The 13907-nt window shown below is 48.2% G+C and overlaps 7 protein-coding genes across 7 annotated transcripts; 3 read left to right on the top strand and 4 right to left on the bottom strand.

Annotated features, from left to right (window-relative positions):
• Positions 1–1665: 1665 nt before the first annotated feature.
• Positions 1666–2575, top strand: N7503_000242 (class I SAM-dependent methyltransferase; the record flags this gene model as incomplete). Its single annotated transcript, XM_057059803.1, has 2 exons — positions 1666–1885; positions 1947–2575. 2 exons carry the CDS (start codon positions 1666–1668, stop codon positions 2573–2575), a joined length of 849 nt encoding a protein of 282 aa, XP_056926726.1.
• Positions 2576–3217: 642 nt separating this feature from the next.
• On the top strand, positions 3218–3803 carry N7503_000241 (uncharacterized protein; the record flags this gene model as incomplete). The annotated part of the gene is made up of 2 exons (XM_057059802.1): positions 3218–3343; positions 3408–3803. The coding sequence occupies 2 exons, from the start codon at positions 3218–3220 to the stop codon at positions 3801–3803; spliced, it is 522 nt and encodes a 173-aa protein (XP_056926725.1).
• Positions 3804–3910: 107 nt separating this feature from the next.
• N7503_000240 (uncharacterized protein) lies at positions 3911–4090 on the top strand (the record flags this gene model as incomplete). The annotated part of the gene is made up of 1 exon (XM_057059801.1): positions 3911–4090. The coding sequence occupies one exon, from the start codon at positions 3911–3913 to the stop codon at positions 4088–4090; it is 180 nt and encodes a 59-aa protein (XP_056926724.1).
• A 155-nt stretch (positions 4091–4245) lies between these two features.
• Positions 4246–6117, bottom strand: N7503_000239 (putative Rab geranylgeranyl transferase escort protein; the record flags this gene model as incomplete). The annotated part of the gene is made up of 4 exons (XM_057059800.1): positions 4246–4580; positions 4771–5808; positions 5871–5989; positions 6044–6117. 4 exons carry the CDS (start codon positions 6115–6117, stop codon positions 4246–4248), a joined length of 1566 nt encoding a protein of 521 aa, XP_056926723.1.
• A 353-nt stretch (positions 6118–6470) lies between these two features.
• Positions 6471–7752, bottom strand: N7503_000238 (amidohydrolase family protein; the record flags this gene model as incomplete). Its single annotated transcript, XM_057059799.1, has 3 exons — positions 6471–6626; positions 6678–7435; positions 7563–7752. The coding sequence occupies 3 exons, from the start codon at positions 7750–7752 to the stop codon at positions 6471–6473; spliced, it is 1104 nt and encodes a 367-aa protein (XP_056926722.1).
• A 531-nt stretch (positions 7753–8283) lies between these two features.
• On the bottom strand, positions 8284–10027 carry N7503_000237 (FAD-binding dehydrogenase; the record flags this gene model as incomplete). The annotated part of the gene is made up of 2 exons (XM_057059798.1): positions 8284–9570; positions 9623–10027. The coding sequence occupies 2 exons, from the start codon at positions 10025–10027 to the stop codon at positions 8284–8286; spliced, it is 1692 nt and encodes a 563-aa protein (XP_056926721.1).
• Positions 10028–10972: 945 nt separating this feature from the next.
• N7503_000236 (uncharacterized protein) lies at positions 10973–13814 on the bottom strand (the record flags this gene model as incomplete). Its single annotated transcript, XM_057059797.1, has 15 exons — positions 10973–11413; positions 11474–11537; positions 11592–11626; positions 11680–11755; positions 11806–11834; positions 11895–11909; positions 11979–11997; positions 12051–12147; positions 12192–12240; positions 12294–12314; positions 12370–12412; positions 12478–12565; positions 12664–12944; positions 12996–13679; positions 13744–13814. The coding sequence occupies 15 exons, from the start codon at positions 13812–13814 to the stop codon at positions 10973–10975; spliced, it is 2013 nt and encodes a 670-aa protein (XP_056926720.1).
• Positions 13815–13907: the final 93 nt, after the last annotated feature.

Genomic DNA, 13907 nt, shown 5'->3' with positions numbered 1-13907 from the left:
AAAGCTTGCGAATGCTTATCAAAGCTTAGCGAGATGAAAAGCCACCCTTTAGGCCTAGTACCATCAACCCTGCCAGACAGCTCAGGATACTTTTTTTGTTGCGCAAATGAGCTTGGCTTTGTGGGCGAGGTCTCAATGCCATTGTGACTCTAGATTTATCTATCATTGATCTGCTAGTTGTAAGACCTGATACTGATCGAGCCAAGGGGCCTGTGCAGAATCGTGACCTTTTAGCCTCTTTTAGGATCAGTCGGCAGCTTGATCAATGAGGCCTAAATTGTGCTAGACAATTGCCCAAATTTTCCAGCGAATTGCTTTCCTACTTTGTACATAGCTTCCCTCTAGCAGCTGCAGGCGAGATGAACATCAATTTTAGGTCCCTCGAGTTCTCCGACCGGGGCGGACAGCGAATTACCCACTGTTAGTGCCATGCTAACAAGCCTCGTATCGTGGCTGCCTTCGCGTTTTGATCCTTAGTCCATCTATGATTTGGTTGGCTACTTAAGATAGCCAGTAAGTTTTACCCAGGCCGAAATGATTTGGTGGCTATATATCCCTGGCATGGTGCAATCCTGCCACCTTTTTATTTTATTATTTTTTTTTATAGCTGCAGCCATTTCATCTTCAAATTTCTCTTGCCATGCTGCGATATCTTCATTTAATACTCGCTCTGGCCATTGCTTCATCGGCAATAACTACACCATGTGATTGGAGTGCCTGGGTCGATGGCTATCCGTCTTGTGCACAGAATTGCTATGGCGAATCTTATTACAACGTATTAGTCGACAGCACAGTCTGTGGTAGCCCCCCTACCGCGATGGCAAGCACCAAGAAATCCGTTGTTAAATGTATTTGCGATAATGCAGCAACCAGTCTTTCGGATGGCCAGGTTGACAGCCTGACGGACTGCGTATACAGCAAATGCAATGGCACAAGTTGGAACAACACGCAGTGGATAGAAAATACTTTTTCATACGCCTTGATGTGTGACTACGCCGATGGTTCGTGATTATTGCCATTCGGTTTGACCTAGGAACTGACTTAGAGTTGCTCTAGGAAAAACGAAGTGCTCTATCGCTGGGTCATTGAAGAATATGTCCCCTCTTTTGCTGGTCGGACTGTCTATTATCTTGAATATTTTGTGGTTTTAATGGTGACCCATAGCCCACTAATGCTGGCCGGTTATGGAAAATTGAATCCCTAGTGGTTCCATGAGACAGACCTTGGTCAATCATCGACTGGTGAATGGTGTACTCTTGAATGTATGCTCCGCTGGAAATAAATTTCTGTTTAGTATAAGTTAGCCAAATCTTGCTTACGAAGTTAAGCACTCACTGAGCGTGCCATATATGAGTCCTACATCACGTGATCAACATGAGCGTAATCACTGGGTCTCGGCCCATAGATCCACTGTGGGTTCAACCAATTAAACCTGATCAATTGGTGAATCGGGGTCTAACCCGTGCTCACGTTTACTCAGTGAGCCTGAGCCTGAGCGCCCTCATAAAAGCGGCGGCAGCCCAGTTAGGAAAGACCCACCCGGCAGACATTTTCCTGTCTATATATGTGCATAATACATATAAACAGACATTAAGTCCAACTGAATTTTCAATATACCTCTTGAAACTACCAAAATTCAGCCCAAACATTAAACCAATTATAGTCATGTCTTTAGACGTTACTGAGATTGCAAGGATATCAGACGGCGGATCATCCAAGCCTCAAATCCAGGCTAGGGTCGACCTCTTCAAGACATGGGATATTCCATCTGGATCAAAGATACTCGAAATTGGCTGCGGGCAAGGAGATTGCACCCTGGCGATGGCCTATCTGGTGGGAGAGCAGGGCCACATCACAGGAATTGACCCGGCGCCTTTGGACTACGGTTCGTTTATCGGAAAGCAGAAAGCAACCGCACACAACAATCATGCTAACAGTCCAAGCAGGAGCACCCATGACGCTGGGCCAAGCACAAGACAAGCTAAAACAGAGTGAGATCGGTGACCGGATCACGTTCCACCAAGCAGATCTTGAAGGCTTCCTCAATTCTAGCGCCTCAGAACCACTGTATGACTACACCGTATTCGCGCGTTCAACTTGGTACCTTCCATCCGCCGAAGCACTGACGCCGATGCTGGTGGCTCTACGCGGAAGAACAAAGCACCTCCGCATTGCAGAGTACTCAACTGATATCCAAGGGGATATTGCCGCTCTGCCACACCTGCTATCGGCAATTTCACAAGCGGAGTTCAATTCCAGGGACGATAACTTGGACCGTCATGATAATATCCAGTCAATTATAACCCCGCAGAAGATTCGGGAGCTGGCGCTCAAGGCGGGGTGGGTGCTTGAGAAGGAAGATGTTATTAGATCCCCGGAGGATCAGGAGGATGCGGGGTGGGAGGTTGGTCGCGTCCTCTCGGAGAAGTATCGTGTCAGGTCGCGATCATCTGGTGATGCTAGTCGTCAAGAGTATGCAGATGCGTTGATCAGTGCTGTTGAAGAGAGCAAGCGTGCGCTTGGCCCGAGTCCTAAGCTTAGAACTTTACCTACGTGGCTGGGCTCGTGGGCTTGAGTGAATACTATAGACGGAGATCACTTAGCCACCCTCGTATCTTGGCTGATCGCTCTCCCTTGCAGCAGTGTGATGTTTGGTGGGGATTGATGGACACCTCATTGGATTATGTAAACGCTGGCTCATGCAAGAGACTCAGTTAGGGCACTACACTGTTTGAGTGGTTACTGCTGCGAGTCAGAGTAATAAGTTGGATTATTACTCTAGAGAGAACGGGAGGCTATCCACAAATCATTTCCTACCAGCTTCTTCCTACAATTATTCATTGCTCTGCACATGCGGACTTGGGATGTAGCTTCCAGCAACTTATCATCTACGTCCGACTTTGACGGCCTGCATCTGATTGATCTACATGTACCGATTTCAGCTCTGGATACCAACGCCACGCTAGTTACGACGCACACATCTGCATGTCCACATCAACACGATGATTCCCCCACTCGGCTAATCCAATACCCTAAGGCTGCGAATGCCACTTTTCCGCAGCAAATGTGAACAACCAAATTAGGAAGGAAGAGGCTGTGTGGGTAGAGAGCACATCCCATAAAGTAACAACACCCCCCTCTTAATTTCATCTTTTCTTCTGTACTCTATCACTTTGCTTTGATCCTTTCACCCTCAACCAGTCCCAAATCAGTGGCTATGTCGAATTATACAGTCCCACCGAACGGTTATGAACCTTACCATGGCCAAGCTCAAGGCCAAGCCTACCCGCCCCACCAGGAGGGTACCGTGCCTCAACAGGAGCACTACCAATACAGCCCGGCTGTAAGTATAAGAACATCAAACATGAACGCCTTCCTAAATCCATAGCTAAATTAATACAATATAGGCACATCCGTATAGCGAGCCACAGTATGCTGGTGCAGCTACAGGTTACCCACCCCCATACAGCGAACGACCACCCCAAAACTACCCTCGCTCTGAATACCCTCCCCAAGTATCCAACCAAGAACACGGATACGGATCCTACCCTCCAAACCAGGAAAAAGGTAGTGGTGAGAACGCATCCTACTATACGGCCGTACCGCAAGACCAAGCGAATGGAGTCAATACTGGTCCTGGCGTAGGTCCAGAGGGCGAGGGTGAGAGGGGCCTTGGATCAACGCTTCTCGGGGGTGCGGCTGGGGGGTATGCGGGCCATAAGATGCAAGGGGGATTTCTTGGAACGGCCGGTGGAGCGGTTTTGGGTGCTGTTGGGATGAACATGGTTAGCCATGAGATGTGAGTGATCTTATTATGGGGGTTTCTGTCATTATTTTTGATGCTGATGGGGGGTTTGATACAGTAAGGATCACAAGAGGCATGAGGAGGAGAGGAGGTATGCTGAGCAGTATGGACCTGGACCTGGACCTGGATATGGGCCTCCAGAAGGGCACGGGCATTTGCATCATGAGCACGGGCATGGGCATGGGCATGGGCATGGACGTGGTCGAGGACGGGGCCTTATGCGCGGACGTGGGCGTGGTCGTGGACACTGAGGATAAGTTGAAATTTCTTGATCCAGTTGACTAGTTGACTATGGAAGGCGAGTTTGTTTGGATCTAAGGTGGAATTGAATGAAGGATTGCAAAACCTTGAGTCATAAGAGCCTTGAACAAGACTATTGGTATCATGAAGCTATATGTTCTATACAAACTATTGGCACAAAGTGTTCAAGTCGTGCTATGCTACATATCGTCTGCGCCCTCGCGATCGTCAAAGATCATAAAATCATCAGGGTCTTCATCGCCGGCAACCTTCAACCACGCCTGCTTGATCATGTCAATATTCTCGTCCTCAAAGGCCAAATCCAGGCTAGGAGGCGGGAAGCTGTAGACATGGGGCGAGTGGGCCTGGATAGTAGGGTATGAGCCATCATTACTAAGGCGACCTTGCTGGTTGTATCGCATGGACCAAAGCGCAACAGCCTGGGGTCCCTCGGCCTTAATGAGTCGGTCCACGGCGAGCTCTAAGAGAGTCTGGCCTTCTGGACCTGTCATAGAGATACTGCCATAGATTATACCTGTTGATGCTATATTAGCCTCATGATCGAATCAAAAGTTGGGTGAAACCACAATAGAGTAGTTTTGCTCTTTATCAGTTATAGATAGATTAACGTTTTCATCAATGCAATTACAGGCAATGTAGATAAGTTAAGGTAGTCATCATAAGAGCGAGGTGAGGGTGGGCAAGTGGGTTGAGGAAAGACTTACTCTGCTGACGTGGACAGTCGCCGGTGTCACTCGAGTGGACCTGGAGATACACTGGCGGCGACTGCGGACTGCCTAAGGTATCCCCTGGAAACATCAGGATAGCACTGGCGGGCACAGGAGCCCCTTCCACCGTGACAGGGAACAGTGATGTGAAATCTGAGGCGACCACAGTAATTGACCGTGTAAATTTAGCACAAGACAGTGGCCGTTCCTGGGTAGGATAGAGATCCCATACAGTACCGATCGCAGACTTGGTCCGAACCGACTCACCGTTGGAGAGTTGCAACTCTACAGGATACTCATCGCTCGACTCATTATCAGTGAGTGATTGAATCCCCGTATCGAGAGCATAAACACCTCCACCCACAGCAGAGGCTCGACAGGCAACCTGAAGAATCTCTGACCCTCCACCATATTTGGATATAACTCCTCCGAACCCTGGTCCGAGAGCACCGATAGATGCAAGGTGTCTCTTGATCCGAGGAACGGCATGGCTGGCTGATGTGTCCTGGAGGGTTTGCTGAGACAGCGACAGCGAGAGCAAAGGACTTTGAAGATCCTCTGGAATACCAAACTTGAATGAAAGGTAGTCCCCGAAAGGTGCCGATAGGTCCTCTTCGGACTCCTCGGAGTCTTCATCAGCCGACTTGCTGATATGTCGCAAGAAACGCATCAAAGTTCTCTTGGATTTCATACTGATATGAGTATCAGCAAAGATATCTTCTCGGTTGCCGGGCACACGATGAAAGCTTCTCGTGGCTCCAAGTTCGGTGTTCTCTGCATTGGGCTCAGAATGAATCCACCAGCTTCCTACGGCCATGAACTCCAGCTGGCGGTAGACCTTGGAAGATATTAGGACTGAAATTAGTTGGGAGCGGGTGTAGAGGAAATGCGGGGAAAGAGAAAGTGTGTAGGCGCGACTCGCAGCCAGCTTGGGGCGAGCATCTGATGGACGATCGCCGCCCTCGGAGCTGGGCTGGGAGGAGTCTAGAGGGTAAGTGACAACCTTGGCATCTTCAAATGGAGACTGGCCAGGATCTAGCGGATCAACAGAAATCAGCAACATGCCGGAATGTAGAACACACTCGGCGGCAACCCACGTTGGTTGACACTGTTCACCCACTCCTGAGCCTCATCCAGACTAAAGGCTGCTTCGGATCCTCCATAGTATGGGTTCTGATCCAAGTGGAGAACTTTCTTTCCCGACCGAGAGAGGGATCTGGAAAGATAACGCGTCAGTGGTGGACATTCCAGCTCGACCGATGAGACTTACAAGGCTAAAAGAGATTGAGCCAGCCCTGTTCCTGCAATGACCACATCCCATGAAGTCTCTGCTAAGGTGTCCATAGTGTCAATGGTCAGACTAGAGGTCTGAGATGTAACAGGTTAAGTGCAGATTACAAGTGCGGGCTCAATGCTCATATGCTTGAGTGTTGATCAATGTCCTCCTGGATGCGTTTGATAGATCCATGGACTGGGAAATATAAACGCGCTCAGCCCATGGAGTTTGCAGGACTGGAGAGAAAAGAAAAGAAAAAAAAGTTCCGCGAAGTCGTGTCCGTTTTGTGCGGGAAGGCGGTCAGACGTGTGGGGCTCAACAGCTTGGTAAACAGCTTGCCAACGCCATCGTTATTTTACGCAAAACCAATTGGTATTTGGAAGCTTCATTGTTTAGGCTAAATAAAAAAAAAGACTGGCTCTCACAATCTCTGGCTAGTGTTTTGTGCCAGCCGAGGAATCAACGAAACCGCATTCTGGAAATTGATCTTGCTTCTCAGCTCCTTGCTCATGTCATATCCCTCGAGGTCCTCCAAGAAAGCCGGATAGGCAGTAATGGGAGCGTATGGGAAATCACTCTATATGCTGCATGAGGACAGTGATACATGAACCAAACACGGAACACTTACCCCATATAGGATGTGATCATGCGGAATCATTTTCAACGCCATATCCAAAACATGCGGAGAGCTCGACAATGCGAGGTCGAAGTAGAAGCTTCGAAAATCATCCATAATTTGCTGGTAGTTGGTTCCCATGCGATGCTCCGCCACCAGGTTCGGTGCCTTGCGCAATGGAGTGGCCACCCGGGTGATTAAATATGGCAAAGCTCCTCCCGCATGCGAGAGAATGACTTTGCAATCCGCATACTTTGCTTTTGTACCAGATATGATCATATCCATCGCACATCGTGTGGTCTCATGCGGATAATCTAATGCAGGCTGTGGTAGCTTGGGATTGAACATGGTTGTGTCTACCGGATGAGTTGGATGAATGAAGACAACACATTTGCGGCGGTTCAGCTCTGCCCAAATGGGCTCGAGTGACGAATGACCTAGATATGTATGGTTATCCCCATAGCGTGTGAAAAGGGTCACCCCGTCAGCATGTAATATATCCAGACTGTGTGCAATTTCAGCAAGAGCAGCCTCTGTGTTGAGGAGATCAGGGAGGGCAGCGAAGAAGCCAAATTGCTGAGGCTCTTTGTCCCGCAGGTCGGCGGCGAATTCGTTGAGCTGACGGGCAAGCTTAAAGGACTCGGATCCCTTGAGGATACAGGCTCCGGGGGCAGTCGCAGAGAGAATGGCTGTCTGGACACCGAGACGTTTCATGAGGAGCTTGCTTCTCATGGATGTCCAAGATGGCGTGGGCCAGCCACTGGGGTCCCCTGTCAAGGTAGTTAAAAATTAGCTCGTGACTGGCGACAAGGTTGAGATTCAATACCCCCAGCTTTCTCAATAGCTACAAACACAAGATCAGCCTTGAAACATATTTTGATGTGGCAATAGCCATACCTTCAGCATAGAATGGTGGGACATAATGGTGATGAGTGTCAATTTTGTTGACTGGAGGACCCGGAATCCAACCAAGCGCTTTATCTTGTAACCAATCCATCGTAATATCTCTCAAATCGCTCAAAGCAGTCGACTCAGCTTTGTGTGAGAAGCAGGTGAGAACCAAGCACATAATCAAATGGCCTTGCATATTGATGTGTCCAACACACTGCGGGGTTGTTGAAGTTCGGAAACGACCCGGTCTTGCACTCGATCAGCTTATAAGGGGACCGGACTGTTCTGTAATTCACAGGACTGTCTATGGGTATGCCCTTGTGTGTGGTACATAACATGTGGTAAAGCATCATTTACATGCCATCTGAGTTTCTAAGATTCCACTTCAAAAGGGTGCTCGATTCTATCAATCAACCGGAAAGAACCCGAATCATCCCAATCCCCAATTCCCTAGCTCGGGCCGGACCCGAGTTATGAGTGTACCTCGGTCGAAGGATAAAGTATGTATATTCGATCATGTCCAAATGTAAGCTTCAAGGTTGTGAAGATGCTCAGCGAGTGAGTAGATTCCGTGACTTCTATGTTATGGAGATATGCTAGATGTCAAATCTCTCAATGTCCTCATGTTTTGAAATTGATGAAATGCTTAATATGGATTAACATACACGACTAATTGGTATATCAGCTTGCGGACATTCAATTCTGATATTCATAAACTCTTAAACCCCTAGAAGGACTCATTTGAGCTCCCTAATACTGCCTCAGCCATTTTAATACCTGCCACTCGTCCTGAAAAAATGCAGCCTCCGAGGAAAGTGCCTTCAAGAGCACTGTATCCGTGAACTCCACCTCCTCCAAACCCAGCAACTTCACCCGCAGCATACAGCCCCGGGAAGACTGTTCCATCTGGACGAAGAACATTTCCGTCTAGGTTCGATTCTAATCCGCCAAGGGTCTTTCGAGTCAGAAGGTTCAACCGGACTGCGATCAGGGGGCCATGGCTAGGATCAGTGAGCTTGTGAAGCTTGACTACCCGGGACCATCGCTCAGGCCAATAGTTGCGTGCATTCTGAATGAGCATTATCTGGGCATCCTTGCTAAATGGATTGTCGCACTGGCTGTCGCGAAGATGTATCTCTTTTTCGATGTGTTCAATGTCAAGTTCGGGTCCACCTCGTTCCTTCGCTAATTTGTTCATGCCAACAACCAGTTCTGGCAGGGTCTTCTCGACCACAAAGTCGGCCCCTTTGTCCATGAATGCTTGAACAGGCGCGGTAGGAGACCAGCCCAGGAGACGCTTCAGGGCTTGGAGATAGCTCATCCCGGTAATATCCGGGTTTTGTTCGGAGCCTGAAAGAGCAAATTCTTTGCTAATGATCGTTCTGTTGAGAATGAACCATGTGTAGTCATGGCCACTGTGGCAGATGTGCTTTAGCGTAGCCAGTGTATCGGTTCCAGGGTAGAGCATTGGAGGCAGACGGTGTCCCGTGGCATCTAGCCAAAGTGAGGATGGACCAGGAATAATTCGAATTCCGTGATCTGGCCAGATTGAATCCCAGTTCATAATACCTTCGGTGTAGTGCCACATGCGATCGCTGTTGATTACATTGGCGCCTGCCTCCTGGGCAATTCCGATCATACGTCCATCGACATGGGCAGGGACACCAACGACGAAGTTGGATGGAATTGCACCGATTCGATCAACGGGCCAATTCTTCTTAACTAGTTCAATGTTGGCGCCAATACCTCCACTGGATACGAGCACTTTGCTTCCACGTATCTCAAATGTGTCCACGCTCTTCCGACTGCTTGCAACTCCTCGGACGGTATCCGATGGCTCGAGAACTTGGCCCCGCACACCAATAGCCGCACCGTGCTGATCTACCACTATAGAGTCAACTTGGTGGCGGAATTTGAAGTCCACCAGCCCTTTCTTCGCAGCTTCTCTGACAGGCTTCTCGAATATATCGACCACTGCAGGGCCGGTGCCCCATGACAAATGAAATCTTGGTACCTGTGCCTTGTTATCAGTGGCGTGGTTTCAGTACAATGGGGGCCGGACTCACCGAGTTTCCATGGCCCCCAGCGTCTCCGCTGCCTCGTTCCGCCCAGCCGACACTGACAATACTCAAGCCGAGTGATTTGACATAGCTTTCGAATTCTCCTGACGTGAAGTCGACGAAAGCTTCAGCCCATTTCTTCGGCCAGTAATCGCAATCACGGTCAAAGCGTGCGGTACCCAACCAATCCTGCAGCGCGAGTTCACGGCTGTCCTTTATTCCCACCCGGCGCTGTTCGGCAGAGTTGACAATGAAAAGACCTCCAAGAGACCAGAAAGCCTGTCCCCCAAGATTTGCTTCGTTCTCTTGGTCGATGATGATGCTGTGAACTTGACGCTTGGAGAGCTCAAACGCAGCCACAAGACCCGCCAGTCCGCCACCGACGATGATGACAGGACTTTCACTTGTCATTGTTGCGCGACCAGATCATATGATGAAGGGTAGGTGGGTGTTTCGGTCTCAGGACCGCTTCAGTCTGAATCGGATATTCTGGCTGACGGGGAGGGGAGGAGTGTAAGTTACTCAAAGGACTGATCGTGGAACTCCGAGCGGGTCCACGTCATTTGGGGGCTATTTTTATCAAAGGCGATTCAAAACGAAACACGCAGTTCATCTTATGCCGAGGCTTTTTGGAATAATGATCGATGATGAAGAGTGGGGTAGATGCTCTCAGTTCATTCGTGGAATTGGAGCAAGAACCATTAGCTGCGCCTGCATGAAGATGCTAACATAATCAATAATCCCTGCTTTACCCACTCTTTATCCCTTCATTTGGCAAAAGATAAGCGCACCAGCTACTTTAGCTTGATGAGCTAAATGTAAGTTAGATTGACAACTTGTATGCACGATATGTACGCTTCATTTGCTGGTGACATATACACTAAAATCCGATCTGAACCGAATGCGTTTTTTCCAATTAGATGCTAATAACCCTTCAGCCTTTAAGATATACAAGGGGTTTTCAACGGGGAAGCAAGCCCCTCTGTGTAGGTCACGGATTGACATTCAAGTATAATCCCTTCGTGTTGCTTTTGTCGTATCTCGTACCTCAAGAGGTACGTACCCTAGTAGGTGCTCCTCGTATTCCGTACTAGTAAACAGGGCCCTGAGCTTTACGAAGTAGGCCGAGCACTCCGAATGATTCTCTTAGGAAAGCAAAGGTGAGATATATCGAGTGTGAATAGAGAGCTTCACCAATGCTCTTTTAAGGTGTCTCCCAAGTCAAGTCAATTCCACTTCAAGTCGGGACCGGGGACTATGATTCACTGAATGTATTTTGTCTATAAAAATAATTCCCCGAAAGTATATGCATCATGAAAAGATCCAGGTCACTACAAAACAGATAGAATAATACATTTAGTTGCCTCGTTGCTGCGCCGCGAGCGTCATGCTCACTTGCTCAACCTGTACCCGGAGTCGTTCCACAGCATCCATGACATCCACAAGCTGTGTCTGCCCAGATCGCGGTATGTTAGAGTCACTTGCTCCCTGCGAATCAACATTAAGTCGCTCATGGCCCAGTCTTAGACGATTCACTTCAACCACAGAAGGATGCATTGGGGCCTGGAACCTGGAAACACTAGGCTCGCTCGCGGCAGTGCTAGGTGGTCGTCCTCCTAAAGGTCGAGAGGACCGAGAGGATAATTTGTCCGAATCTTGACAGGTTGACTCATAAATCCAGATCATCATTACAAATGGAAGATGGGTTGCTCGAAGTAAGACGATGCGTACTCGGCGGACTGTCCCCGCGGATAAAAATAGTCGTAAAGGTCGGATGCATAGGAGTGGAATTAGGTTCTGTCTATGTTAGTATTGGGGTTTCCTTATCTTGAAGGGAAGCTCAAGATAGGAACGAACCAGAGGTGGCAGGAAATATGTTAAGCGCCGGGAATTGCTACTTTCCAGGACGTAGATAGATAGCCTGAGTATGTCAGCAACTGGGATTGGGTATGCAATGTGGGTTCGATACACTTACTGGAAAAGATACTCCTCACGAGCGTGGGCCATTACCTAGAAACAATGGGCTTAGCTCTTGTTGTTGATATAAGTCACAGAAGACCTACTCCCTCTAGACTCATACCCATCAAACTGATAAGGCATGCAAGGAGCAAAAAGTTGCTCAATGGGACAAAAATCAACCTGTACTTGATGTCAGTCACCTGGATCAGATACAAACAGAAAGAACTCACATCAAGCCATAGCCGAATATCGGAGAGATCTGATGTTAAGCATGTCAGTAAACCAAGGCGTGGTGGTCATATCGGCAATGAAGACTAACCTCCAATGCATTATCCTATTGTCCAGTTGATTTATCGTTAGTAAGTTCAGGATACTGTCAAAGGTTATGATTCTATCCACCCACCAATCCAAGTGTCCCAGACCTATTTTAATGTTAGCCTTAAGTGACGATCAAGACAGATCTCCACAGACTCACCCAAAGAACACCTTCAACAGCAGGTAAGACATTTCACTAACGGAGAATCGGTCACGAGCAAGAAGCGAAAAGGTTGTCAGAAATGCTTTTTGACCCCCTACAGTCAGTCATGTTTACACACGTATCTCGAGTCATCCATACCTGCGTAAATGATAAGCACTACCGGTAAAAACCTCATAAATGCTTTTGTCTAGAATTTATTAGCCTCGGGCGCCTGAGCGCCGGTTTAGGTTGAGATCTTACCATCTCTTTCATCACTGGTATCTGTTCGTTCCACAGTCAGGAATTTACTCATAGCCGCGGGGCTCTTTGAACCTACCAAACTTCCGAAATAAGCATTCAAGCTTACAAGCGAACATATTCTGCGAGTTCCTCGGTGTCAGATTTGATAACCCATGGAAATCAAAGAAAATGCGGATCATCATACCTTGGAACCAGAAAGAGTGCCTCTAAGGAGAGAATGTCGAATGACAAATTGAGGATGTAGTCATCGTTTTTAATTAGACCAATGCCCCCTGTAATTTGCACGTTAGCCCATGAAGACCAAAAGGTGTTTTTGCATATGTAAAATGTAAAGAGCCACGTAAGAGCATATTTGATAATGGAGTCTTACTGGTAATGATGAATGCAAATCCAACTCCTATAATGCCGAGGTTCCACAGGCTCCAGAAATCCATCTGATAGAAGAGTACTCCAGCATCGACAAGTCCACTAAGCTCGTCGTAGGCAAAGGCGACAATCCAAATGTCCATCAGAATCTCAAATCGACCGATTGAGCTTGGCGACCTCTCCACGAGTACTGTGTAGTACAGAAACAGCAGGGAAAGAAAGAATCCTGCCTCAAACATCTTTCGATACACAGGGACCCGCATGCGCGAGTATGGATCTGCTGTTCTGAATCAATCATGTTAGAGAATTTAGGACGCGATGAAGGGCTGGTCCTACCTGCGGTTGAATATTTGCGGCTTCTTGGTCGAAAGAACGGTGAGCGAGTCCCAGAAAACAATCTCTCCCTTCCAGATGTCATTGACCATACGCTGAACAACACGCTGACTAAGAAATCTTTTGGCTTGAGCGACAGCCGCAATCTCCAATGCGTTGAGCCCAAAAAACTGGAAATACCGTGAAAAGTCCTCCCTCTCATGGTCTGAGCCATAGAGCTCCGAGTAGTCTTGGTTCTTTTGAGCCGCTGCACTTCTTTTACCAAGTCCAAGAAGGTGGAGAGGGGTCGGTGAGCGGGACAGAAGCGGTGTTGCTTCTGTTTCGTGTGCAATTTCAAACTCAGGATCGCCCGGATCACCCCGTTCAACCTCGGTCAGATTTGTTGAATTGCGACGGGGAATCGGAAGCTCTTCCAGTAGAAAGTCAATGGCTTCAATCTGGTTCAGATAACACAGGTATTGCCATGCAACAAATTCACAGGCTGCACCTCGACTTTCATACAATCCCCAGTCGTCATCGGCGACACTTGAAAATTCCCACTTGAGAATCATCAAGGCTACAATAATGAAGGGATTGTGACTGTCCTCGGCCAAAGTGTGTACTAGTTGACGAAGACGGTGGCCACGAGATTCATGGCTCATGTCCTCGAATGAAAACGCAATTTCACCAACTGCGTTGGTGATAAATCTACATGGTAGTTAGAGTTGTCTGGAAAACTTGGAATAAGAGCAAGGTTGCAGCTAGAGCCTACTGGGAGAGTTTTGGGATGATGGAAAACAGAGACTCATCGGTGTCAATAACAGGGATCCCAACATCGTCCATGATGAACGAAGAATCCATGCTGGATGCCGAGCGCTCAGTGGCGAGATCGGAATGCGAGCCCCGTATTTTAGCTGTGGGCGGGTCCTGTCAGAT

Source organism: Penicillium pulvis (assembly GCF_028828015.1).
Source record: "Penicillium pulvis strain IBT 33274 chromosome Unknown contig_10_segment0_segment0, whole genome shotgun sequence".
Taxonomy (NCBI): domain Eukaryota; kingdom Fungi; phylum Ascomycota; class Eurotiomycetes; order Eurotiales; family Aspergillaceae; genus Penicillium; species Penicillium pulvis.
The sequence above is the reverse complement of the archived record's forward strand: the minus strand, read 5'-3'. Positions and strand labels throughout refer to the sequence as shown.